The 27,559-nt window shown below is 43.4% G+C and overlaps 1 protein-coding gene across 1 annotated transcript; it reads right to left on the reverse strand.

Annotated features, from left to right (window-relative positions):
* LOC120045844 (proto-oncogene tyrosine-protein kinase receptor Ret-like) lies at positions 1–27,559 on the reverse strand. Its single transcript, XM_038990778.1, has 21 exons — positions 27,514–27,559; positions 13,021–13,284; positions 12,805–12,844; positions 12,363–12,601; positions 11,871–12,109; positions 11,574–11,769; positions 11,173–11,372; positions 10,738–11,029; positions 9,675–9,806; positions 9,432–9,542; positions 9,151–9,264; positions 8,706–8,962; positions 8,456–8,603; positions 8,163–8,270; positions 7,493–7,710; positions 7,124–7,246; positions 2,771–2,841; positions 2,440–2,577; positions 2,017–2,116; positions 1,333–1,480; positions 1–158 (listed from the first exon to the last, which is right to left on the reverse strand). The coding sequence occupies exons 1-21, from the start codon at positions 27,557–27,559 to the stop codon at positions 1–3; spliced, it is 3,342 nt and encodes a 1,113-aa protein (XP_038846706.1).

Genomic DNA, 27,559 nt, shown 5'->3' on the forward strand with positions numbered 1-27,559 from the left:
TTAACTATCAAGCTTGTCCACAATTTTTGCAGGTGAAGGCAAAGCCATCCAGTTTGCATAAACACTATCATTGGCATATCTTGTAAAGACTGGGTTAGTGGCATCAAGTCTGTTGAGCAGTACCGGGCTCTTCTCAGGCCAGTTCGGGTATGACATGCCTAAAAATGAGAACATATCATTTTTCTGCACTGAGTAAAGAAAAAGTAGAGTGTAGACAGTAAGGCTCTCAAAAAGAAACTCATTTTTTTTCCTTTACATTTTTGACAGAAGTGAATTATAGACTGATGTTTGACTATGACATAAGAACATGATACTGATAACATGATGATCAATTTAGAATTCTATGAAGAAATCACTTCACAGACAATAATGATGTCCATAGTTCCTGTACAGTTTAACTGAGAAAATGTACTGGATTGATTAAATATGATTCAAAGAAAAAGAACACAACAATTAGTGGTACATTATTGATAATTTATGTATGTCATGATCTCTAAATGTTTTCCTTGGCTCATGCACCATTGATAATTGTTTTCTCAATATAAAGCAGATACAATAATTGCATCACTGTAACAGGATACATGGACACCAAGTTAGTCATGGTAACTATGTCACTGGCAGCCATCTTATTGCTAAATACTTTTATGAACTATCAACTGGAAGTGCTTAGGATCAGTGGGATTTGTTTGGGAATTTGTTATGAAATACTTTTAGAAAGTATTGTTAATCTATGTTACCCAAGAGTTTAATTCAAAAGCCTTACTGTTTCTCTATTCAGCATTGTAGAAACAATCTATATGCTTAATAGGTAGCCTATATACACACAAACAATTCAGATAACTTAAAACAGTTTGGAATCCAAACGAAATAGATAATGATTGATTCAGCAAGGACCTGTTTCAAATGTCAAACTGTTTTTGAATAGTATTTTCCAAATTAATACAAACAATGTGGAATGTTGGAATGTGTTTTGAATGTTTATGTCATCCAAAATGTATGAGTGTCCTAATAATCATATACATATGTGGGAATGGATGTGGATTACAATATGTCATATAAGGGAGTGTTATTATAGAAATGTTTACTATTTACAGATGTGTCATTACTTTGGTCAGGTTTCATGTACATCAGAAGCAGGTCCAAATAGTAATCATCAGACACAAGATGATCTTTTTCCACTGACTCTCATTTTCTAAGAAATGGGAGACTTTTTCAGGAAGCATGCCTAGATCACAGTCACACACGGTCTACAGGAAGCCAATCACAACATGTCAAAAAAAAGAGTTTGTGTATCCTGTCTCTAAAATCGAGTAAATGCATGGGAAATTCTACCATAAAGCTTGTTTTCAATCCATGTGGAGGGAATGGTTCGTGGGAGAGGGGCGTTATTACAATCCACTAGGGGTGTGTCCTCTTCGGAGAGGGCGTCGTCGTACAGCAAGGCGTCGGCTGGCGTGGATGCCGCCAGGTCCAGGTAATCCTGACAACAGGAGAGGAACACCTAATATGGCTAATCACTAACATCAGGAACGTGGCTCATAATGCTAATACATTCATATCCTACCATGCAGCTAAGACCTAACATAACCTCATAGTTAGGATCGTAGGTCCAATGACAGACACTTGATAGGAAACAGAAAATATTTGAGAAATATATTTCCTACTTGTGTGTGAGATAAAAAGTACTAAAAGTACTCTGTTTCAAATCCTAAACATATCCTTCACATTTTTGCACTGTATTTGGCATCCTCAACATTACAGTATATTTGGCCTCTTTACCTCAACACAAGACTAACTGCTATCTATTGTAATTATAACTTTTGCACATGTTGCCCAGGGCCATATTTTGGGGGTGTTCACCAGATATTGGTTAAACTTATTGTTGGACGTAAGACTAATCTTGTGCTGTTTACTCCATTTATAACAGTGTGCTGTGTATGTACTGTAACTACCAGTGAACAGTGTAATGACCACTTTAGACGGAGAAAGAGTGTTGGTTGTTTTGCTTGATCCTACCCGGTTTTTCACCATCATCTTCTCCAGTTCTTTACTGATGTCTGCGAATATGGGCCTTTTGTCTGACTCCTGTTTCCAGCATCGAAGCATCAGATTATACCTGCAGAAACACATTCATACACCACCTTATGGTCAGAAGGAAAAAAACAACTAAAGGGGTGGTTTACCTACAATTTAGAATATATAATTATAATAAACTAATGGGATGGTTTACCGACAATTTACAATTGATCATTATAATAAACGAATGGGATGGCTCGCCTACAATTTACAATAGATCCCTACAACATCAGAATGAATAGGGGTGGATTTTCTGCTGGTAGGTCAAGTCATGGATGTCATTACCATCAGCGTGTAATAGAGTAACAGTGAGTTTTACTGTGGGTACAATGAAGCTGGGTTAAAGTAAAGTGGCAATCGTACATTTCTTCAGTGCAGTTCTCTGGTTTCTCCATCCTGTAGCCAGTCTTGAGGAGGTTAAAGAGGCGTTCAGGGGCGATGCCTGGGTATGGGTTTCCGCCCAGTGTCACAATCTCCCACAACAGCACACCAAAGGACCAGCTGGCAGGAGACAGAAGAACACCACATTAACAGCACCACCTAATGCATGGATGAAATTGTGATTCTGATGTTTGCTGTATGGTTTATCCAAGTGAAATTGAGTAGGTAGGTTTTTGATCATGCAAACATTGTTGGTTATGGATATGGACATATGTATGACAGATGTTTTAAGTTGATTGTGAAAGGTACTCACACGTCACTTTGTGTTGTGTAAATATGATCAAACAAGGACTCTATTGCCATCCATTTCACTGGGATTCGACCCTGAAAAGAGGAGACAAAAAAGAAGAGAATTGTCACGCCCTGGCCTTAGTATTCTTTGTTTTCTTTATGTTTTTTAGTTAGGTCAGGGTGTGACATGGGGAAGGTATGTGTTTTTGTATTGTCTAGGGGTTTTGTATGGTAAAGGGGTCAGTGTCTTGTCTAGGTGTTTGTATGTCTATGGCTGCCTAGATTGGTTCTCAATTAGAGGCAGCTGTGGTTCATTGTCTCTGATTGAGAGCCATATTTAAGGCAGTCATAGGCATTGGGGTTTTGTGGGTAATTGTCTATGTTGAACGTTTGTTGCTTGTCATTGCACTTACGTCATTTAGCTTCACGGTCGTTTGTTGTTTTGTTTAGTTTGTATTCAGTGTTCGTTTCGTGTTTTTCCTTTCTCTAAATAAAAGAGAATGTATTTTGCACACGCTGCGCCTTGGTCCTCTCTCTCACCCATAGACGATCGTGACAGAATTACCCACCAGAATCGGACCAAGCGGCGTGTCAAGCGGCAACAGGAGCAATACACACAGGATTTATGGCAAAGGGAGCAGGATCTGGGCTACACTACGTGGGAGGAGATCGACAGGTGGGCGATCGACCCAGGGCGAGTGCCGGAGCCCGCCTGGGATTCTCTGGCGCAGTGCGAGGAGGGATACCGGCGAATGGAGGCAGCACGAAGACGCGGTAGGAAGCCTGTGAGTCAGCCCAAGAAATTTCTTGGGGGGGGGGGGGGCTAAAAGGGAGTGTGGCGAAGTCAGGTAGGAGACCTGCTCATACTCCCTGTACTCACCGTGGAGAGCGAGAGTACGGGCAGACACCGTGTTACGCAGTAGAGCGCATGGTGTCTCCTGTACGTGTTCATAGCCCGGTGCGGGTTATTCCACCTCCCCGCACTGGCAGGGCTAGATTGAGGATTGAGCCGGATGTCATGAAGCCGGCCCAACGCATCTGGCCACCAGTGCGTCTCCTCGGGCCGGCTTACATGGCACCAGCCTTACGCATGGTGTCCCCGGTTCGCCTACATAGCCCGGTGCGGGTTATTCCCCCTCCCCGCACTGGTCGGGCGACGGGGAGCATACAACCAGGTAAGGTTGGGCAGGCTCAGTGCTCAAGGGAGCCAGTACACCTGCACGGTCCGGTATTTCCGGCGCCACCTCCCCGCCCAAACCCAGTACCACCAGTGCCTACACCACGCACCAGGTTTCCTGTGCGTCTCCAGAGCCCTGTTCCTCCACGCACTAGCCCTATGGTGCGTGTCTCCAGCCCAGTACCACCAGTGCCTACACCACGCACTAAGCCTCCTGTGTGTCTCCAGAGTCCTGTACGCACTGTTCCTTCTCCCCGTACTCGCCCTGATGTGCGTGCCCTCAGCCCGGTACCACCAGTGCCGGTACCACGCATCAGGCCTATAGTACGCCTTGAGAGTCCAGTGTGCCCTGTTGCTGCTCCCCGCACTAGCCTGAAGGTGCGTGTCTTTAGCCCGGTACCTCCAGTTCCGGCACCACGCACCAGGCCTACAGTGCGTCTCAGCTGGCCAGAGTCTGCCGTCTGCCCAGCAGCGCCTGAACTGCCCGTCTGCCCAGCGGCGCCTGAACTGCCCGTCTGCCCAGCGGCGCCTGAACTGCCCGTCTGCCCAGCGGCGCCTGAACTGCCCGTCTGCCCAGCGGCGCCTGAACTGCCCGTCTGCCCAGCGGCGCCTGAACTGCCCGTCTGCCCAGCGGCGCCTGGTCTGCCCAGCGGCGCCTGAACTGCCCGTCTGCCCAGCGGCGCCTGAACTGCCCGTCTGCCCAGCGGCGCCTGAACTGCCCGTCTGCCCAGCGGCGCCTGAACTGCCCGTCTGCCCAGCGGCGCCTGAACTGCCCGTCTGCCCAGCGGCGCCTGAACTGCCCGTCTGCCCAACGGCGCCTGAACTGCCCGTCTGCCCAACGGCGCCTGAACTGCCCGTCTGCCCAACGGCGTCTGAACTGCCCGTCTGCCATGAGCCTTCAAAGCCGCCCGTCTGTACTGAGCCTGCAAAGCCGCCGTCTGCCATGAGCCTTCAGAGCCGTCCGCCAGACAGGAGCCGCTAGAGCCGTCCGCCAGACAGGAGCCGCTAGAGCCGTCCGCCAGACAGGAGCCGCTAGAGCCGTCCGCCAGACAGGAGCCGCTAGAGCCGTCCGCCAGACAGGATCAGCCAGAGCCGTCCGCCAGCCATGAGCAGCCAGAGCCGTCCGCCAGCCATGAGCAGCCAGAGCCGTCCGCCAGCCATGAGCAGCCAGAGCCGTCCGCCAGCCATGAGCAGCCAGAGCCGTCCGCCAGCCATGAGCAGCCAGAGCCGTCCGCCAGCCATGAGCAGCCAGATCCGTCCGCCAGCCATGAGCAGCCAGATCCGTCCGCCAGCCATGAGCAGCCAGATCCGTCCGCCAGCCATGAGCAGCCAGATCCGTCCGCCAGCCAGGATCAGCCAGAGCCGTCCGCCAGCCATGACCAGCCAGAGCCGTCCGCCAGCCATGACCAGCCAGAGCCGTCCGCCAGCCATGACCAGCCAGAGCCGTCCGCCAGCCATGACCAGCCAGAGCCGTCCGCCAGCCATGACCAGCCAGAGCCGTCCGCCAGCCATGACCAGCCAGAGCCGTCAGCCAGCCATGACCAGCCAGAGCCGTCAGCCAGCCATGACCAGCCAGAGCCGTCAGCCAGCCATGACCAGCCAGAGCCGTCAGCCAGCCATGACCAGCCAGAGCCGTCAGCCAGCCATGACCAGCCGGAGCTGCCGTCCCTCAGTCCGGAGCTGCCGTCCCTCAGTCCGGAGCTGCAGTCCCTCAGTCCGGAGCTGCAGTCCCTCAGTCCGGAGCTGCAGTCCCTCAGTCCGGAGCTGCCGTCCCTCAGTCCGGAGCTGCCGTCCCTCAGTCCGGAGCTGCCGTCCCTCAGTCCGGAGCTGCCGTCCCTCAGTCCGGAGCTGCCGTCCCTCAGTCCGGAGCTGCCGTCCCTCAGTCCGGAGCTACCCATCCGCCCGGTGGCGCCCTCTGGGATGGTCTTCAGTCCGGGACTTGCTACAAGGGTCGCCGCTCCAGAGGCGCTACCAAAGCGGGTATTGACAATGGTGGAGTGGGGGCCACGTCCCGCACCCGAGCCGCCGCCATAATAAGGCCCACCCCGAACCCTCCCCTTCAATGTCAGGTTGTGCGGTCGGAGTCCGCACCTTTGGGGGGGGGGGGGGGGGGGTACTGTCTCGCCCTGGCCTTAGTATTCTTTGTTTTCTTTATGTTTTTTAGTTAGGTCAGGGTGTGACATGGGGAAGGTATGTGTTTTTGTATTGTCTAGGGGTTTTGTATGGTAAAGGGGTCAGTGTCTTGTCTAGGTGTTTGTATGTCTATGGCTGCCTAGATTGGTTCTCAATTAGAGGCAGCTGTGGTTCATTGTCTCTGATTGAGAGCCATATTTAAGGCAGTCATAGGCATTGGGGTTTTGTGGGTAATTGTCTATGTTGAACGTTTGTTGCTTGTCATTGCACTTACGTCATTTAGCTTCACGGTCGTTTGTTGTTTTGTTTAGTTTGTATTCAGTGTTTGTTTCGTGTTTTTCCTTTCTCTAAATAAAAGAGAATGTATTTTGCACACGCTGCGCCTTGGTCCTCTCTCTCACCCATAGACGATCGTGACAAGAATAGAAATTGTGATGTCAGTTCTGTTAAAGAAATGTATGGCCACACTTTATCTGGATAGTCTGTATTATCCAACTGTAGATGTTCATACTATCAACAAACTATATGTTGATATGTAACTGCTTTCTAAGGGTTCGGGTTAGGTCTTGAATAAGGGTTAGGATAAGGGTTAAGGTAAGGGTTGGAGATAGTTAGTTGAAATGTCACTGATAGTCTGTAGAGCAGGGTTTCCCAAATTATTTTGGTCCTTGACCCCATTTTGATATCCAAAAATGGTTGCTACCCCATCATGTAAAACAAAGTGATCAACAGACAATGTTTAACAGAAACCACTCAGTTTATTACAACCACATCTAGTGGCTACCGGAGGTTACTGACGTAACCCCGGTTCTATGAACCAACTGCGATTTTTAAAAATGAATTTAAAAAAATATTTTCACATTTTAAAATGTGTTTCTCTCGCGACCCCATTTTCAAATTATGCGACCCCTAGTTTGGGAAACACTGCTGTTGAGCATCTACAGATCGACTATCCAAATAAAGTGTTACCAAAATTCTAATAATTGAGACAATTTCGAAAACAATATAATTGAGAGATTTTTTTAAATTTTTTATAATTGTGTATTTGACGTTTGGGATCCCTACCTTGCTCCTCTTCACATAAGAGTCTTCCTCATACACGTCCCGGGACAAACCAAAGTCTGAAATCTTCATCTTACGCCCCTCTGCAACTAGGACATTTCTTGCAGCGAGGTCCCTGTGAACAAGCTATTGGAAGACATTAGTCAATACAAGCTTCTTACAGCCACTCAAGCTCAGCTCCTTTCTTTACAAAACACTGAGTCACATTGAACTTGAGCTAAGTTTAGCATGGAATTCTAACTTCCAGTTCAGTCACATTTTCAATGAGTCATGCATTGATGTCAATTGGAGACTAATTGAACATTTGACTTAAGTGGAAGTGAGGATACGCCCAAATAGCGAATATTTTGAAGGTAATTGCTATACAGGCACCTTCATTTCAGCCAGGTACTGCATACCCCTGGAGATCTGCCAGGCGAAAGAGATCAGGTCGCCCATGGTGAGTGCCCTCTCATCTGGGTTCTCCAGGTAGCTCGAGTTGCGGTTGGCATCGTTGCCCGACATGTAGCTGGGTCCTACTTTTCGGCTCTCACGCAGGAAGTTGCGCAGTGACCCAAATTTGGCATATTCTACAATCAGGTACATTGGACCTAGATGGAGAGACACACCACTTTAGAACACACACTTGGGCCTACAGTGTCTGGCTGTTTTGAATGAAAGATGCATCAGAAATATACCAGGTATAACACCGGAAGGTTAAGCATTGCAAGGACATCATGTTTTCATTAATAACTGGGTCCACAATTTATTGTACAACAACTTCATGATGACTTTGAGTATAATTTCATCAGACTTGGCCTCCGAGGCATTGCTACCATAAAGGACGTGATCTGAAGGCAATATTTTCATGTCACACACATCTCCATTGGTGAAGGTACAGTTACTCAGCAACATTGATACCCTCCTATGGTGGGTTAGGGTTAGTAGAGAGTTAGTTGAAATGTTACTGATATTCTGTAGATAGTCTGTAGAGCAGGGGTTCCCAATCTTTTTTAGTCTGTGACCCCAGAGTGGCTCAGAGTGGATGGGTAAAAAGCCTTACCATCCTGGCTGCAAGCTCCGAACATCTTGATGACGTGTGGATGGTTGACTTGCTTCAGTAAGGTGAATTCGGACAGGAGGTCACGCAGTTCACTATGTGATGCATGGTCTGTTCCAAATTAAAAGAGGGAATTATGAAATACTTTCATAAACTACTTCACCTTATATCGATCATGGTCTGGCCAAAAGTCACATCATAAATATGGCTCTTCTACTGTATATTCAGTATACACACACCTAGGGACTGACTCACTGCATGAAAATAATTGTTCCTATTGTTTGCTCTAGTCTTACCTTTAAGCATTTTCACAGCCACTGTGGTGTAGCCAGCCTTTCCTTTCAGCCGGAATGCAGTCGCCTTGACAACCTTCCCAAATTCCCCTTCCCCTAAGGTTTTACCAAGCACCAGGTTTTTGCGTGGAAATTCCCATTTGGGATCCTCCTGTTAAAGCAATTAAGCAACACTTTAAAAAACATAAAGTTGCTGGGAATTTGGGGAAAGTTTCAGGAATTTGGCAAACGTCGTATTAGCTAAAGGCCTTACAGGTATTTTGAAGGTGTCAATGGCCACTTGGTTCTCCATAGAGTCCAACGAGCCACGGCGCACATTGTTAGCAGAGTAGCTGATGGGGTAGGACTGTGCGGGCCGCCGGAAGGTCATTTCAGCTGAGGCGATGGGGGGCTTGGGGGAGTTCTTGTGGTAGCGATGGATGAAGTAGGAGGACAGGAGGATGGAGACGATGAAGGAGAGCAGCACGGCGGTGGCAATGATGGTTTTGCAGACGTCGTCACACATGGCCTCTGGATCAGACAGGGTAGAAGGGGTCAGGGGTCAAAAAGAGACAACATGTAAAGCATCCTTAGACAACAAAGGGCAAACTGTAATTTCACCTTTGATTGACATATCATATCTTGAAATATCTCTTGGAATGCTGTTTCATTACCTACGTATATGGGGGGTATTATGGGTCAATACGGAAACAACTCACCCTCTATATCATCCTTCTCACAGAAGCATTTTTCAGAGTAGCAGTAGCAGGTTCCATAGCCAGCTCTAATGCCAGACATGATGCCCTTCTCATGACCTCCGATAATGGGTTCAACTGAGAGACAAACACATGCAAATTTCTTGAATTCAACAATACAAAAGTTTGACAATGAAAAAAACAAACACTTGAAATACTGTCAGAAGAATTAGGAAAGTATTGAAACACACGTTTTCAAGAAAGTAGATAAATATAAATGAGCGAATGATTGAGACATTTCTTACTTGTGCAATCCTGAGGACATATTGACGCATCTTTGCTTTCGACTGCATCACAAAAGCCATCAGGGCATGTGCGGAGGTCAGGGGAGCAGGTGGAATAGGTTTCTGATATTCCTGAAAGATAGAGGACAAATATTATAGTCAGTTAAAATAAAAATTGTTAATTGATAGAAGAAACCAACAATATATGGATAGCATAATTTCCTGTGCCCATCAAATACCCCTAATTATGTACAGTGTGGATACCTTTTTCAGAGCCCTGTCTCCATTGGCACCTCCCTGTGGTAGCCCCTAGGCCTCTGATGTTCTCACAGTCCCCATGCTGTCTCCCCTCTGCACAGGAGAGGAACCAATGGTTCTCTATATCCTGTTTGTCAACTACACAACATAAACACAAAGTTCATGAAGACAACACACATGTTCACTGTATCCTTCACTATGACGCAATTGTCAAGCAAGGTCATCTTGGCTCTCTCTAATTCTCTCCTTCTCTCTTTCTTTCTCTCTCTCGGAGGACCTGAGCCCTAGGACCATACGTCAGGACTACCGGGCATGATGACTCCTTGCTGTCCCCAGTCCACCTGGCCTTGCTGCTATTCCAGTTTCAACTGTTCTGCCTGCGGTTATGGAACCCCTACCTGTCCCAGACCTGCTGTTTTCAACTCTTAATGATCGGCTATGAAAAGCCAACTGACATTTATTCCTGATTATTATTTTGACCATGCTTGTCACTTATGAACATTTTGAACATCTTGGCCATGTTCTGTTATAATCTCCACCCGGCACAGCCAGAAGAGGACTGGCCACCCCTCATAGCCTGGTTCCTCTCTAGGTTTCTTCCTAGGTTTTGGCCTTTCTAGGGAGTTTTTCCTAGCCACCGTGCTTCTACACCTGCATTGCTTGCTGTTTGGGGTTTTAGGCTGGGTTTCTGTACAGCACTTCGAGATATTAGCTGATGTACGAAGGGCTATATAAAATAAACTTGATTTGATTTGATTTGATTTGAAGGTCATACCAGTCTCAGACTTGAAAAAAGCTATGGATAAGGCTAACATAATTTGACATGTCTTTACTACACTGCTACTTTTTCATAATTCTAGAGAAGTACACAACAAAAGGTCTCATATTATGAGGAATGAGCCTTGAAAAAGGGGCAACACTACGACATCCATATCAGGAGGTCAGACAGAACTGACGACTTCCAAATATGGATGCCATATTACTCATTCATTGGTAATCTCTGTGGCCAAATCAGCACCAGTCTTGAGTATTGCTGGGAAAGTACTTACTATCTCAGGAGTGTACTTACTATTGCTATCGAGCACAATGAGGATCTGAGTGCTAGCCTGCAGCTGATTCTGCTGCTCTTGAGCAATGACCACGTACTGCAGGTCCTGGCACTCTGGCCTGCGGAGAGCCTCTGTGTCGTTCACATACAGCACCCCCGCCATGTCCTTGAGGCTCTGTGCGATGCTAATCGCCGTGAAGCATGGCTGTATGTCGCCGGACACATTTTTGTCTGTCTTGTCTGTTACCGCTAGCCGGTATATGACATTGATGCCCCGGAACTTCAGGCAGTTGTCCACACAGATTCTACCAACCTAAAATGAGAAGGAACATTGATCATACGGGGGGGGGGGGGGGGAGTTCATGCTGAGCTAAAAACAGTTGTCTGCATCATAAGCATTTTATTAGCAGTATCCCTGTTCTCATGCAAAGAGGGCTGCATGTGAACAATAGGTACCTGGGCGTAGACGTTAGCTCTACGTGTTGTGGTGAAGAGGTATGTCACATTGGTGAAGCGGATGGGGACAGGTAAGATGGTGATATTGTAGTGCAGCATCACAGTTCCCTCTGGACCGGGATATGTGGTGTCATTGACCAGGTAATCCAGCTGGAGGGTCCTATTCTCGGTTACAGACAAATGCTTCTTTAGTGCAAGCCCTAGATACAGCACAAAGGGGGGGGGGGGGGGGGGGTGTTGTTTATTTAATGAATCGATCAAAAGATTTTGTGAAAGTTTGTCACTTTAAGGGCTTGTCTCCTGGACACTTATTAAACATTGTCGTAGACTGAAAACCGACCAGGCTTAATCTGTGTCCGGAAAACCAGCCCTAAGAGTGATTGTGTAACTGGACAACTCACAGAACTCATGAACAGTGCCTCGGACGTTGCCAAAAATGGCCTTCTCTTCTTTGAAAGAGTGTTCTATGGTGAACATTTCATTTATCCATGAGTCATTGGTCATCATATATCCGACAAATCTGTTCTGACTCTGGTTTACGGGATAACTGGGTGTTATGTCTCTATCATAGACAAACAAATTGCCAAAATAACTTCCCTGAAAAACAACAACAGTGGTATCAATTATACATTTTATAGTAATGTATTGATATACAGTATGGTAGTAAAGTAAAGCAAAGTAAAGTTAAATAAAGTCACCTCCATGCGATCAAACTCAAGCACCACATCCTCTGTGTCTGTTTCATTGACATAAGGTGCATTGTCGTCTTCGTCGTAGACGTTGATATGTAGTGTAACAAAGAACTTGTCTATCATTGTGTCAGTCTGCACTGTGCAGACCAGCACGGGACTGTACGTCTCTCTCTCCTCGCGGTCCAAAGGAGCGGTCACTATCAACTCAGTGGTGTTGTCATTTATAGCAAATGGGGCTGGAACATCTAGAGGCAAAAGGAACACAAAGAGAGGATGTAAACAACATACCATGTTAATCTCATGTTGCCAGACTTTGTAGTCTCATATTCACTGAGCTACTGGAGCAGCAATGAAAAAGATAATTGAAAATAGAAACATTTCTGCAAGAGTAAGAACATGGGACCTGCCAAGGTTAGTAGGGACCTGCCAAGAGTCTGATGTTTCTCATAATATCAAGCACAGACACAGTGTGGGTGGATGGAGTGTAGCATGACTAACCTGATTCCACACTGTAGGAGATGGTGTAGTTGGGGCAGACATTTAACCTGGTGAGCTGTCTGAGCTGGCGGATGGCCCCGGGGAACCTGTTCTCCTTAATGTGGGAGTTCAGGTCCTTGTCAGGGAAGCACAGATTCTCCAGCTCTGGTCTGGTCTGGCCACACGGTGGCACTGTGTCATTGATGAAGGTCAGTCTGACCCGTACGGTAGGGAGGCCATGGAGGAAACTCTTCACGGGTCTGGTCGCCGCCTTGACAGTCAGCGGCAGTATCCAAAACTTATCTGATCAGCAAGAGAACCAAAGCAGAAACAAAGGCCCCCATTTTAATCTCCCACAGTGCATTTTGTTCTTGATGACTGGGCATTTTCTGGGCTATTATGCAATTACATTACTGTCCTGATTCTGAAAGCAGATCCCTGAACATGACGTATTACTGTGAACATTATTGGTATGCACAAAGCGTGCAAGCTGAGCAACTTAAATAATTTCCCCACACACATTTTATAATATTAAATATACCTGTATATTGGAAACATATTGGAGTGTTGTGTTCAATGGACAATTGAAAATTGGTATATGCAAAGTAAATGGACTGCACAGTCAACTTCATAAAATATCCTATAAACAATGGGGAAAGAATACATATGCGCAACCTTCTGTCTCTATTTAACTCACATCGAGAGTCAAAGTCACTCCACTCCAGGGTCTTATTCATGGAGAGTATCCCTGTGGTCTCATCCAGGTGGAACCACGGGGCATAGGTTGGAGGCTTCAGGGGGGTGCTCCACCACAGGTAGAAGTGGGGTTGTTGAGAGTCGCTCTCCACCATGGCGTGAACCTGAAGCACGGGTGTGCCTGCATACTGCCCAACGTACACAGTCTCCTTGTACAGATTCTGGGGGAAGTAGAGCCCAACTGACCCTGCGAAAAGAAAGAAATACCATGTGTTAGGAATAGAGGTAGCTCGAGCTTAGGCGCACAGGCAGACAGTACACTTCCACATCTCATCTCTAGAGGGCAGCAGCAACTGGGACAGATGCTGAGAGTGCATGTAATGCTCGATGAGGTCTTCCTGCGTTTGTTTGAATATCTTTTTGTTTTGGCATGACCCTTTTGTTCATTTTTGTAAATATCATTAATTTTGTCACCAACAATTGAACATTTATAAACTGGTGTATCGATTGCAGAGAAAAACAAATAAGCAGTGTTGGCAAAAACAGACAGGGATATTTTTCTAAATTGTTTTTTATCTTGTTTAGGGGGTAGATCAGCTTTAATATTGCAGATAGATTGTGGTTTCTATTAATGTAATTGTCGGGATCATTTCCAATCCCCCATATATTTTGGGGGGTAAATATACAGTACGAGTCAAAAGTTTGGACACACCTACTCATTCAAGGGTTTTTCTTAATGTTTTACTATTTTCTACATTGAAGAATAATAGTGAAGACATCAAAACTATGAAATAACACATATGGAATCATGTACTAACCAAAAAAGTGTTAAACAAATATATTTTATATTTGAGATTCTTGAAAGTAACCACCTTGTTGATAGCTTTGCACACTCTTGGCATTCTCTCAACCAGCTTCACGAGGAATTATTTTCCAACAGTCTTGAAGGAGTTCCCACATATGCTGAGCACTTGTTGGCTGCTTTTCCTTCACTCTGAGGTCCAACTCATCCAAAACCATCTCAATTGGGTTGAGGTCGGGTGATTGTGGAGGCCAGGTCATTTGATGCAGCACCCCATCACTCTCCTTCTTGGTCAAATAGCCCTTACACAGCCTGGGGATGTGTTTTGGGTCATTGTCCTGTTGAAAAATGTATTATAGTCCCACTAAGCACAAACCAGATAGGATGGGGTATCGCTGCAGAATGCTGTGGTATCCATGCTGGTTAAATGTGCTTTAAATTCTAAATAAATCACAGACAGTGTCACCAGCTGTCACCACCCCCACACCATCACACCTCCTCCTCCATGCTTCACGGTGGGAACCACACATGCGGAGATCATCCATTCACCTACTCTGCGTCTCACAAAGACACAGAGGTTGGAACCAAAATTCTCAAATGTAATGTCCATTGGTCGTGTTTCTTGGCCCCAGCAAGTCTCTTATTTATATTGGTGTCCTTTAGTAGTGTTTTCTTTGCAGCAATTCGACCATAAAGGCCTGATTTACACAGTCTCCTCTGAACAGTTGATGTTGAGATGTGTCTATTACTTGAACTCTGTGAAGCATTTATTTGGACTGCAATCTGAGGCTGGTAACTCTCTAATGAACTTATCCTCTGCAGCAGAAGTAATTCTGGGTCTTCCTTTCCTGTGGCGGTCCTCATGAGAGCCAGTTACATCATAGCACTTGATGGTTTTTGCGATTGCACTTGAAGAAACTTTCAAAGTTCTTGACATTTTCTGGATTGACTGACCTTCATGTCTTAAAGTAATGATGTTCTGTCATTTCTCTTTGCTTATTTGAGCTGTTCTTGGCTCAAACGCATTAAGCAGGAAAGAAATTCCACAAATTAACAAGGCACACATGTTCATTGAAATGCATTCCAGGTGACTACCTCATGAAGCTGGTTGATAGAATGCCAACTGTGTGCCAAGCTGTCATCAAGGCACTGGATGGCTAATTTGCAGAATCGAAAAATATAATGTTTAATACTTAATACTTTTTTGGTTCCTACATGAGGGTCTCTACTGTGATTTTTGCTTATTCAGCCTGAAAAGTTCACTTATGATTGGCGATTGGCACACCTGTTAATTGAAATGCATTCCAGGTGACTACCTCATGAAGCTGGTTGAAAGAATGCCAAGAGAATCTCAAATATAAAATATATTTTGATTTGTTTAACATTTGTTTTTAGTTACTACATGATTCCATTTCTGTTATTTCATAGTTTTGATATCTTCGCTGTTATTCTTCAAGGTAGAAAATAGTAAAAATAAAGAAAAACCCTTGAATTAGTAGGCGTGTCCAAACTTTTGACTGGTACTGTACATACAGTGGGGAGAACAAGTATTTGATACACTGCCGAGTTTGCAGGTTTTCCTACTTACAAAGCATGTAGAGGTCTGTAATTTTTATCATAGGTACACTTCAACTGTGAGAGACAGAATCTAAAACAAAAATCCAGAAAATCACATTGTATGATTTTTAAGTAATTAATTTGCATTTTATTGCATGACATAAGTATTTGATCACCTACCAACCAGTAAGAATTCCGGCTCTCACAGACCTGTTAGTTTTTCTTTAAGAAGCCCTCCTGTTCTCCACTCATTACCTGTATTAACTGCACCTGTTTGAACTCGTTACCTGTATAAAAGACATCTGTCCACACACTCAATCAAACAGACTCCAACCTCTCCACAATGGCCAAGACCAGAGAGCTGTGTAAGGACGTCAGGGATAAAATTGTAGACCTGCACAAGGCTGGGATGGGCTACAGGACAATAGGCAAGCAGCTTGGTGAGAAGGCAACAAATGTTGGCGCAATTATTAGAAAATGGAAGAAGTTCAAGATGACGGTCAATCACCCTCGGTCTGGGGCTCCATGCAAGATCTCACCTCGTGGGGCATCAATGATCATGAGGAAGGTGAGGGATCAGCCCAGAACTACACGGCAGGACCTGGTCAATGACCTGAAGAGAGCTGGGACCACAGTCTCAAAGAAAACCATTAGTAACACACTACGCCGTCATGGATTAAAATCCTGCAGCGCACGCAAGGTCCCCCTGCTCAAGCCAGCGCATGTCCAGGCCCGTCTGAAGTTTGCCAATGACCATCTGGATGATTCAGAGGAGGAATGGGAGAAGGTCATGTGGTCTGATGAGACAAAAATATAGCTTTTTGGTCTAAACTCCACTCGCCGTGTTTGGAGGAATTAGAAGGATGAGTACAACCCCAAGAACACCACCCCAACCGTGAAGCATGGAGGTGGAAACATCATTCTTTGGGGATGCTTTTCTGCAAAGGGGACAGGACGACTGCACCGTATTGAGGGGAGGATGGATGGGGCCATGTATCGCGAGATCTTGGCCAACAACCTCCTTCCCTCAGTAAGAGCATTGACGATGGGTCGTGGCTTGGTCTTCCAGCATGACAACGACCCGAAACACACAGCCAGGGCAACTAAGGAGTGGCTCCGTAAGAAGCATCTCAAGGTCCTGGAGTGGCCTAGCCAGTCTCCAGACCTGAACCCAATAGAAAATCTTTGGAGGGAGCTGAAAGTCCGTATTGCCCAGCGACAGCCCTGAAACCTGAAGGATCTGGAGAAGGTCTGTATGGAGGAGTGGGCCAAAATCCCTGCTGCAGTGTGTGCAAACCTGGTCAAGAACTACAGGAAACGTATGATCTCTATAATTGCAAACAAAGGTTTCTGTACCAAATATTAAGTTCTGCTTTTCTGATGTATCAAATACTTATGTCATGCAATAAAATGCAAATTAATTACTTAAAAATCATACAATGTGATTCTCTGGATTTTTGTTTTAGATTCCGTCTCTCACAGTTGAAGTGTACCTATGATAAAAATTACAGACCTCTACATGCTTTGTAAGTAGGAAAACACTGCCGATTTTGCAGGTATCAAATACTTGTTCTCCCCACTGTATATATATTATTTTAAACAACTGGACAACAACACTTAGGCTTCTACTTCCAGTTTATACATACTACATACATTTTACGGAAACAGTATATTTTACATTAGTTATGTTTTGTTTGTTTTTAGTCCCATCCTTCAGCTACCCTTAACCCATCTCATCTATCTCTGAAGACCATCCAGTTTTGATGGTCTTTTTTATTCTCATAGTTTCTACAGATTGTAAATGAAAGATACATTTTCCTTCTAAGAGTATTATTGCTTGATTGACTAAGACTTTTCAAATCACCCAGCAGTGCTATTTGCAGAGTTAGCTCCAGGTAAATGTTGCAATTCTTCAGCAATTCCTGAACCTGCAACCAAAAACATGCTACATATGGACCGTACCAAAACAAATTATCTAATGATTCTGTCTCTTCGCAGCAAAATCTGCAGAGCTGGGATGGTTGTATCCCCCATATATGTAACATTCTACTGGTTGCAAGAATTTTGTATAATAATTTACATAGAAAAATTCTATGTTTTGAATCCGGTGTCGTTTCGTGTAAACCATGTGCCATGGAATCGGTACATTGAAAATCTCTTCCCAACTATTTTGCAATCTGTATTGCACGACAGACAATTTTTTTGTTCTTAAATTAAACTGGTATACTTTTTTATTTATCATGATTTTCTTTTACCTATTCCGGTCTTTAATGCAGGGCCAACAGACAAGTTCCTTACTTTCTCTCACTTCCACTTGCCTCTTCCATTTTTGCGGTTATGCTGCAATTAGTTGGTTGTAATTTTGGATAGCGCATACATTTGCATGTATTTTTGTAAACTGCATGTGTGACATAATTCCACCAGTCCTATTTATGATATGATTTACAAAGATTATACCATTTTTATATATTTTTTCTCCAACAATAATGTTTTTTTTATTACCAATTAGTATATTTATATTTTAAAATGATCTAGATCCTCTATGAGGTTGTGGAGGGATCCAAGTTGTGGATTTAAAAGAAAGCATGTATCATCAGCATACAATGACACCTTTGTTTTTAAGCCCTGGATTTCTATCCCCTTGATTTTATTGTTGGATCTGATTTTAATAGCTAGCATTTCGCCATAATAAATAGGTATGCCGATAGTGGACAACCTTGTTTTACTCCTCTTGACAGTTTAATACTTTGTGAGAAATGATTTACTATTTTACACCTAGGGTTATTTTACATAACTTTAACCCATTGTATAAGAGATTCTCCATTAATATATAAATTGCAGTCGTACTTTATCAAAAGGCTTTTCAAAGTCAACTGTGAATACCAGGCCTGGTTTCCCAGATTTTTCAGTGTTCTAGGGATATTCTTTGTCAGTGGCAGCCAAGACCTGTAACTTAACAGTTTTTGTACAATCCAAGAGCCAATAGATATATTTATCAGGACAGTGTTTCGCTTTGAAGTATAAATACCGTGACCCCTGATGTCATATGCTCAATGTAATAGGCTATTTCTCACTTTCCTGATACTAACATACCATGATAAACATATTCTGAATGTAGCCTTTAAACCTACCATGTCAGTGAATTTTGCAATGCTGTGACATTTTCTTTAACTGCCTAATTTGAGGGTGTGCCTGCACATAAAGCATTATCAACTATCAGACATCTCCTCCCTGATAGGCCTATTAAATTATGCCACTATACATGTCAAATGAAAATAACATCCATGTATTTAAGCTACCTATACAATACATATATTTTATTGGCATATCTTTTATTCCTACGTCAATGGAAATTGAAAAGAGGGTCTCAAATGTCACCCACGCAGCTTGTCTAATGAATTTCTCACATGGTCAATAAGGATGTGGTTTCCGTTTCTCCTTGGTTTCACCTTGGGAAGGTTAATTACAGGGACTAACATGATACTGTGAAGAAATGAGTCATAAATCATTACCTGCCAGCCGGGAGAGGGGGTTAGGGCCAATGTTGGCTAATCTATAAAGCGCAATAGCAGGCTATGCATATTTTACAGAAAAATGGAGATGTGAGTGTTCGGCCTGTAATTATATCCCCTGTTGTGTTCCTGTCCCACGTTGGTGGGGGTGGCCATTTAGGGAACGCACTAATGTCATTAGCAGACAGCGAAACTAGATTTTTCTATTTCTGTTGGTGCAGTTGAGGCCTTGGTTCTGGTTTCAGACATTAATTTAATTTCACTGTGTTTGGATGACAGGAGGTCAGATTGATAGATAAAATGTTGCCAGTCTTCCTGAAGGATGGAGATACAGTCAGCCAAGCTACAACCCTCTTTATTAAAAGTCTTGCTGAAACAAAAACAAACAGCAGTGCTAGTGGTCCACTTGTCTGAAAAATCTTGGCCAAATTCTGCCCAAAAGCATTTTCATATTGCATTTTAATATTGGCCTGGATATCCCTTCATACAATTCTGCTATAGGGCTAGATTTCACTCCACATCTCAAAGTTTAGTGGGGAACATTATCCAACACAAAGATCAATTCAAATAAAAGCCATTCATAACATTTGATGTGCTTGAAAAAGGTAGAACCCACAATATTTGGACATGAATTTGGACATGAATTCGGTCATGGATTAAGAAAGTGAAGAGGTTCCAGTTTTTGCAAAGCAACATAATCATAAAGTATATTCTTCAAATATCAAGTAGTGAGAAAACAAGTACCACTGATCATATCATTCAGGTGGACAGCATAGTAAGACATGTGACATGTCATCCTGCAGCATCCAGCATCCAAATCCAAGCAGCATCCAATAACCATCAGAGGGAGACATTTCCCTTTTTCAGATCCAACAACTAAATTAGTCACCCTGCCCTGAAATCCAAGGCAATAAGGAACATGATAACTGTGTAGATAACACTGCAAAACAAAGTGCTCGAACACAAAGTTCTGATCCTAAATGTTTGAGCGATGTTTACACAAAGGAACAACATCATCGTGAAACCAGAATTCAGTAGTGAGGGCTGACTGTGGCTCGAGGCTGGCCATGGTGGTTGAACCATATGCTGGCTACTCAATTGGTTTATATCAGTCAAAATTCGATTTATTTCCAGGATGGAAGCCAACAGAAAAGTAAGCAGTTTATATCAAAGCTAATTAATTGAATGCATCAAGCACACTTCGCAGCAAATAGGTTTCTTTGTTCAGTGATACCATGACAGTTTTCTACTGGAGTGACTCGGGACCCCTAAATGCTACACTGTGATGATCAAAAACCCAGAGAAATTCAATGTTAGCCACTCCAGCAGATGTGCTCACTGCTTTGACCTCTCATAACCACGACAAGGATTAGGACTGCAAACGCAGAGATGCAATAGGGACATATTGATTCCAGCTCAAAGGCATAGCTAGGACTTATGACCAGAAGGTCTGACTTTTAGAAAACAACACTTTGGTCTCATAACCCCCAGAAACTGGTGGGTGCTATACATTTGTGTTGGATGGGGTGAGTTACCCCATGTAATGCACGGAACTAAACACCTTATAAAATACACCATAAATGTAAAGCATTATGCATTATCAATTAGAAATTCCTCAGAATTGTTTTTTTCCTTCATTTCCATCCATTCCTTAAAGGTTTTTAAGAACACTACAATTGCACTATCATTATGGTAATCTTTTTCTTTATATTGACTTCATAACCATGACATGCTATGGGTATGAATGAATTGGTTCTCTTGTCTCCTCCTTTAATCGAAGCCTAGACAAAGACAATAATCCATTGCAGGACATAAACAAAAAACTGTAAACATGTCTGCATGCTCAGATCACCAGTGACAGATAAGAAAGATGCTTAGGATTGGACCAGTCTGACATACAGACAGACTGGGGACGTTCAGGACAAAGACAGAAACTCAATTATCTAACGACGCACATCGCCAGAGAGATTTACCATCTATGAGCTCATTTGCTAAACTAGAGAAAGAGCCCCAGCCCCAACAGTTCTCTGTTTACTAATCTGCCTGAGGAGTGAGGACAAAACTGAACAGGAGGCGAGCACAGGGAGGCTTGGGGGGGCCCATCTATCTACCACCCAGAGCTCCACGTTGAAAATTCTCCACAAACTCTGTGCAGATGATGAGATCTGACCCGGGGGCTAGCCTCTGCAATAGACGCAGACCAGGGTTCAAACAGTATTTTAAGCATTTGCTTGAGCCAGCCTGGAATTCTAGATTGGAGGGGTTTGCAGTTTTTAGACTATTCTATTGGTTCCATTGCGCCAGGCAAGCTCAATGAAGCACAGCTAAAGTATTTGAAAGATTTAAAATACTATTTGAATCCAGGTCTGAAGATATGTGGGTCTAGCAGGGTCTTGAGTCTGGGCAATACGTTCGTTGTATGACAGTGACAAGAGCAAAGCCCATGCCCTTTCTACCAAGGTCAACATTAATTCATAAATCTGTACCCGGGAAATTACCCATTGGAAAGTCAAGCATCTGGCAGCGGGCCAATCAATAGCAATACTAATCAAAATGCTCATTGCTTTAACTAATGAGCTACAGAAAAGCCTAGCATTGCATGTGGAACAGATGTCCCACGAAGACAAAAAGACAGATCTCGGCACCAGTGTAACAGATGCGATCGTACCTCGTAACTATCTTATGTTGTGTTTTTAAAGAAAGGAATGCCCAGCCAGCGATCCCAGTTGATTGTTGTTTATTCTGACGACAGACACAAGAAAGCACATTAGAGTTGCAGGACAAGTGGCACAGCGGTCTAAGGCACTGCATCTTAGTGCTAGAAGCATCACTACAGACCCTGATTCGCCTCCAGGCTGTATCACAACCAGCCATGATTGGGAGTCCCGTAGGGCGGCGCACAATTGGCCCAGTGTTGTCCGGGTTAGAGTTTGGCCGGGGTAAATAAGAATTTGTTCTTAACTGACTTGCCTAGTTAAATAAAATAAAAACAGTACATTGATGGCTGTAGATTCGTGATTTGTCGTTTGCATAGAATTATCAGACTGAGCATTTTGTAATCAAACATAACACTGACAAAAATAGTACAAAATACAATAAATATACTGTATGTACCTGACGATTGACAGAAGGAAGCACATTAGATGTGCAGGACAACAGTATGTTGATGGCTGTAGATTCGTCATTAGTCTGTTAGCATGGAAATAACTAACCCAGTTAGGCAGTGGGCTCCTGAGTGGCGCAGCGGTCTAAGGCACTGCATCTCAGTTTAAGAGGTGTCACTACAGTACCTGGTTCAAATCCAAGCTGTATCACATCTGGCTGTCATTGGAAGTCTTATAGGGCAGGGCACAATTGGGCCCGCGTCGACCGGGTTTGGCTGGGGTCGGCCGTTATTGCAAATAAGAATTTGCCTGGTTACATTTAAAAAAATCCTACTATGGAATCAACCACTGCTTACACAGTAGGAATATGGTGCGATTTGGACAAAAGTTGGATTCAGATGTTTATTTGATAGTGAGAGACACATTTTACTTTATGTCCAGTAAGTAGCGTTCCTAGAGATTATACATATGACAGGAAACTATTTTGGGGTGTTATAGGGTTATTTTCCGTCGCCACCCACCAGAACGATGCACAACTCAGGGTGTCCAACCAATACACAGACTCCCGAATCAATGTTGTGTCCCAAAGCTAACAGGTACCATACACATAGCCTACTATAGATATATATATATATATATACACATCAAATATACATACTGAACTCGTACACATTGTAAATATGAAAATAGAAAATAGTATTTCAGAACGTGACCTACCGCTTGCATAGAAATATCAGACTGGCAAAAATTGACGTTCGCGATCTCCCCCTATCTGCAAGCATTACCAATGGCATAACATATGTAAATTCAACCAACCAATAGGAATACATAAGCATTGAATACATTTAGTGGCAAATGGAAACATAACCAACCCTGTTACATGTGTACACAGTCATTTTCAACCACATAAAATAGGGCTCTTTGCCTCATACTATATACAATATACAATATACTGTATATTTTTGTCCAAACCAAAACTACAACTGTGGAATCTGAAAGTCTGTTATAATAGAGTCATATGGATCATAATCATCATGCACACAGATGTGTATAACCCATCATTCCATGCAGAGTAAGCATGGAAATCAACAATGATAGAATATAAATCAAATTCAAAGTTCAAATGAATCTGTCATAAAGACTCCGAAAGCTGTCGTGATCACTCTGTTTCCAAATATAAAAGAGCAATGAGAATAATTACTAAGGACTATGCAAGATCCAATTAAGTAAAAGGCTGAAAATCATGCAATAACTTAATTGATTAATGTTATAATGGATTATAATGTTTTTGGTTTCCATTGTCAATATACATAATTGTTTCATCATACTGTGGAGTCCAGCTTGTTGTATTTTGATGAAATAACCATTCATCAAAACAGTTTTAATTTCAGATGGAGTACAGTACTTCTTTTTGGGTCCCCAAAAATGTTTCAGTGTAAATCAAAAGTAATGAACAATGATAATATTTTACTTTATATGATTTGAGACAGCAATGCCACTGAACATGAAAAAACCCACTAATAAGCTAAATCTCACTATTAAGCAACATACTATTGATAAGGATAGGCCTACCTCAAACTGAGAAACAATTCAAGAACCATAACAATGTAAAATGATCATTTCATACACATGAGAACGAGCATTACACAGACACGGTGATGTTTTTGGTTCCATGAGTGTTTTGGGTTCAAGTTACTGCATATTGGATTGAATTTGAGACCGAATTTGTTTGGTCCATGGAGCTAATTAATTAATTAATATTCATCCATTACAAGCAGTATAACCACATCAGAATGAGGCAGTGTGTCCAGTAAGCACAGATTCATGATTTCTGTAGACCGAATATGCAAAGATGCTATTGTGTTCGGGAACTGCTTTCTGTGGCCTCTTTCTGTGACGGCTTTGCAATTTAATAAGAAATTGAGTTAGTAAGGGGTAAGGGGATATTTTACTTGTTTAGCCAATTTCTTTGCTTGACGCACATAGATAAACTACATGCAGGTAGATTAACTTGTATCGTAACATAATAACCAATTATCCTCATAACGTAGCCCAATTAGCCTCAAAGACTACAAGAACCGAAATGCAATGTTCCATGTTCATAAGTCATCAATAAATCTAATATAACGTCTCCTTAGGGATTAGCTAGCCTCGCTGCAACTACAAATCCAGTTGAAGAATTCCTCTGGGAATGACTAGGACATTAGAAAGGTAAACAGAGGACACGTCATGCAGCAGAACATCTATTGTGATGTCTTCATCATCATCAGACCACTTACGTGAAATGTCCAGACACAGTATCACCACCGTGGCTGTTGAAAAGCCAGTTTCAAAAATATACTGTTATGCTATTATGCTGTTATTACATATAATAACCTTATGTTACAGTAACCTGCAGGTTTTTTCCGTCTGTGGAGTTTTTCCAGGCCAATGTGCCTCTGCTTCTGCTTGCTCTTTGGGGCGTAGGCCGGGTTACTGTATGAGCACTTTGTGACAACAGCTGATGTAAAATAGGGCTTTGTAAATTCATTTTATTGACTGAGTACGAAAAAAAGTATGAAAATGTATGCACTCACTACTGTAAGTCGCTCTGGATGAGAGTGTCTGCTGAATGACTAAAATAAAAAAAATAAGAATGTTTTATTGATTACCTGTATAGTAGCCTCCACATTGTCTGTGTTCAACATCATAAGCAATGACTGCTCTGCCTCCGTTTGGCATTTTCTCACAATTTACAACCTCTCAAGATTCATGCTTGCTTGGTCACAGCAACAGCAACTTCCTTATCGATGGGTCACTGATTTTGACAACCAGGCTATTAAATACCTGTTAATATGTAATATTAAGTGGTGTGTTGTATTTTAAAATAACAGTCATTTGAAATTCTATGGGGCAAATATATTGCTAAATATTTACATGTCAAAATATATGTCAATGTGTTCCATACTATTGTTAAGAAAATGCCTTACATGCAGGCTTGCCTTGCATATTCAATCGAGTTGGCATGCTATCTATGTCATTTATGTAATCATAATGCCCCTGAACATAAAGAGAGGATCCATAATTTCATCAAACAAACACAAAATCTTATTAGTCCAAAGGGTCAAAATGCCACTGCCAAAGACGTCCCAATGCCGAGCCACTCCTACATCCATCTCTACCCTGGCTTGTCAAAGAGATAGTGAGAAAGAGGCTTAATACGAACCCAGCTTAGTCTTTGTAGTGTTCATTGTTGTAAATGATTGGTTAAACACAGCACGCATCACCGACCAGAGGAAAATAACTTGTCAAGACCCATGTGGGGAAAAAAGAGCACTAAATGCCCCGAGGACACAATTTCAATCAATGTCTTCTTGTCCTTCCACCAAAGCAAATTAGATTGTGCCCATGCATGGGTTGGAAATGTGACCCTTAACTCTCTGAAGGATCAGGGACAGTGCCAGAGCAGGGTAAGGTAGTTGTAGCATCCATGCAGTACAGTAGAGTACCTTAAACATACATAGACACTGGGCTTGGTCTCTCATAATGTAGATATATGGCAATAAACCCAATTAAGTATAATCCAATGAGTACCTCTGTCTTCGAGAGAGAAGCACATTTAAATCATCATGGTGTTTTTGGGTGACCAATTCTATGACTTTACCCATTACAAAAACAGTTCACCGTATATAATATCAATACAGTAAATATGATGAGGATGATCACATCTTAAAGCTGGAGTCTATAGAAAGAAAAGGCTGCGGTTCCGAAAGTAATACTTTTTTTTAAACAAGCACCATTCTCCATTCATCATTGAAAGTTGCCGGAGTAGCCTGTTCTCTGGGCAGCCGAACAATTAGAGCAGAGACTGTGCTTAAAGTAGACAATCCCGCACATTTGCAGAAGCTTCAGATTTTTTGCTATCGGGGAAGAGACTTCCAGAGAATTCGGAACCACAGCCACCCCTTAAAAATGATGTATGCTTATTAACAATTCCTATAGTCAAACCCAAAATGTCAATAGAACATCAAATTTAGGTAATCTCTAAATTGTGTGTTGCCGCCATGTGCAAATATTATGAAATAACAGTGTTAACACTGAGATTGAGGACAGTGTATCAACTCCTATGACACATGCGACCTACTGCCTATGGGCAAAGTCGTTACTGACCCAAGAGTAGAGCACAGCTGAGCTTTCGTCTCAAACTCGTTTGTTGATGTGGCGAACTGACATTGAACGTTTTGTGTTTTTCTCCTAGTGTACGTACAGTAGTGTAGATTTTCACCAAAGAAAAATACACATAAACCAAGCTATGACTGGAATAAAAAGAAAGGGGGTGACACTCCAGCAAATAACTTCATGTTTTTCCAATTATACTAAAAGAAAACAGCAAGAGTGAAACATTTAGAACATTTATGTCTGCATAAGGAACCCAAGACACAAGCTTAACTAAATCATATAATGTAATAAGGGCCTAAATCAAATAGTGTCATGTATCAAATTAGATTTATTGGTCTGGTCCTTCTCAAAAGTGGTGGATGCTGATGAAAATGCTGGCGCTAATGCAAGGAGGAGGGTCTGGTTAAGCAGCTGCTAACAAAACTTCCTGTGGGAGGTGGAGGGAGCTGATCACTACCACTTGGGTTAGGGTTTCAAGGGTCAGAGGTCATCACAGGGCGACAGATAGGGTAATACCTTCAGAACAGCAGATCCACAGATTGATGCTTTTCTACCTTAGTTGTCCATGCTGCTGTTGTGTTCATGTATTGCTTTCACATGTGCTCACATCCTGGACTTCCAGATGGTCAGACCACAGGCTGTGAGGATTGGCAACAAAACCTACTCCACACTGACTCTTAACACAGGGCCCCCCCAGGGGTATGTCCTCAGCGCTCTGCTGTACTCCCTGTTCACCCACGACAGCGTGGCTTTGCACTACACCAGCTCCATCATCAAGTTTGCAGACGACACCACAGTTGTAGGCCTGATAACCAACAACAACGAGTCATCCTATAGGGAGGAAGTATGTGAACTGGCATTGTGGTGCCAGGGCAACAACCTCTCCCTCAACGTCAGCAAAACAAATGAGTTGATTGTTGACTTCAGGAAGCAGTCGAGGGAACATGCCTCGATCCACATCAATGGGACTTCAGTTGAGAGAGTCAGCAGTTTAAGTTCCTCGGGTCCACATCACTGAGGACTTGACATGGACCAACAACACCACCACTCTTTTCATGAGGGCGCAACAGTGTCTCTACTACCTAAGGCGGCTGAATAAATCCTCTCCAAATACTACCGCTGCACCATCGAGAGCGTCCTGACTGGTTGCATCACGGCCTGGTATGGGAATTGCACTGTCCACAACTGCAAGACCCTCCAGCGGGTGGTGAAGACGGCCCAGTACATCACTGGGACCGTGCTCCCACCCATCCAGGACATCTACTCAAAACGGTGCCTGAGGAAGGCCCGCAGCATCATCAAGGAACCCACACAACCCAGCCACGAGCTGTTGACTCCCTTACCGTCAGGCAGACGGTGTTGTCCTGTGTGGCTCAGTTGGTAGAGCAT

The sequence above is a fragment of the Salvelinus namaycush genome, chromosome 4 (assembly GCF_016432855.1).
Source record: "Salvelinus namaycush isolate Seneca chromosome 4, SaNama_1.0, whole genome shotgun sequence".
NCBI lineage: Eukaryota > Metazoa > Chordata > Actinopteri > Salmoniformes > Salmonidae > Salvelinus > Salvelinus namaycush.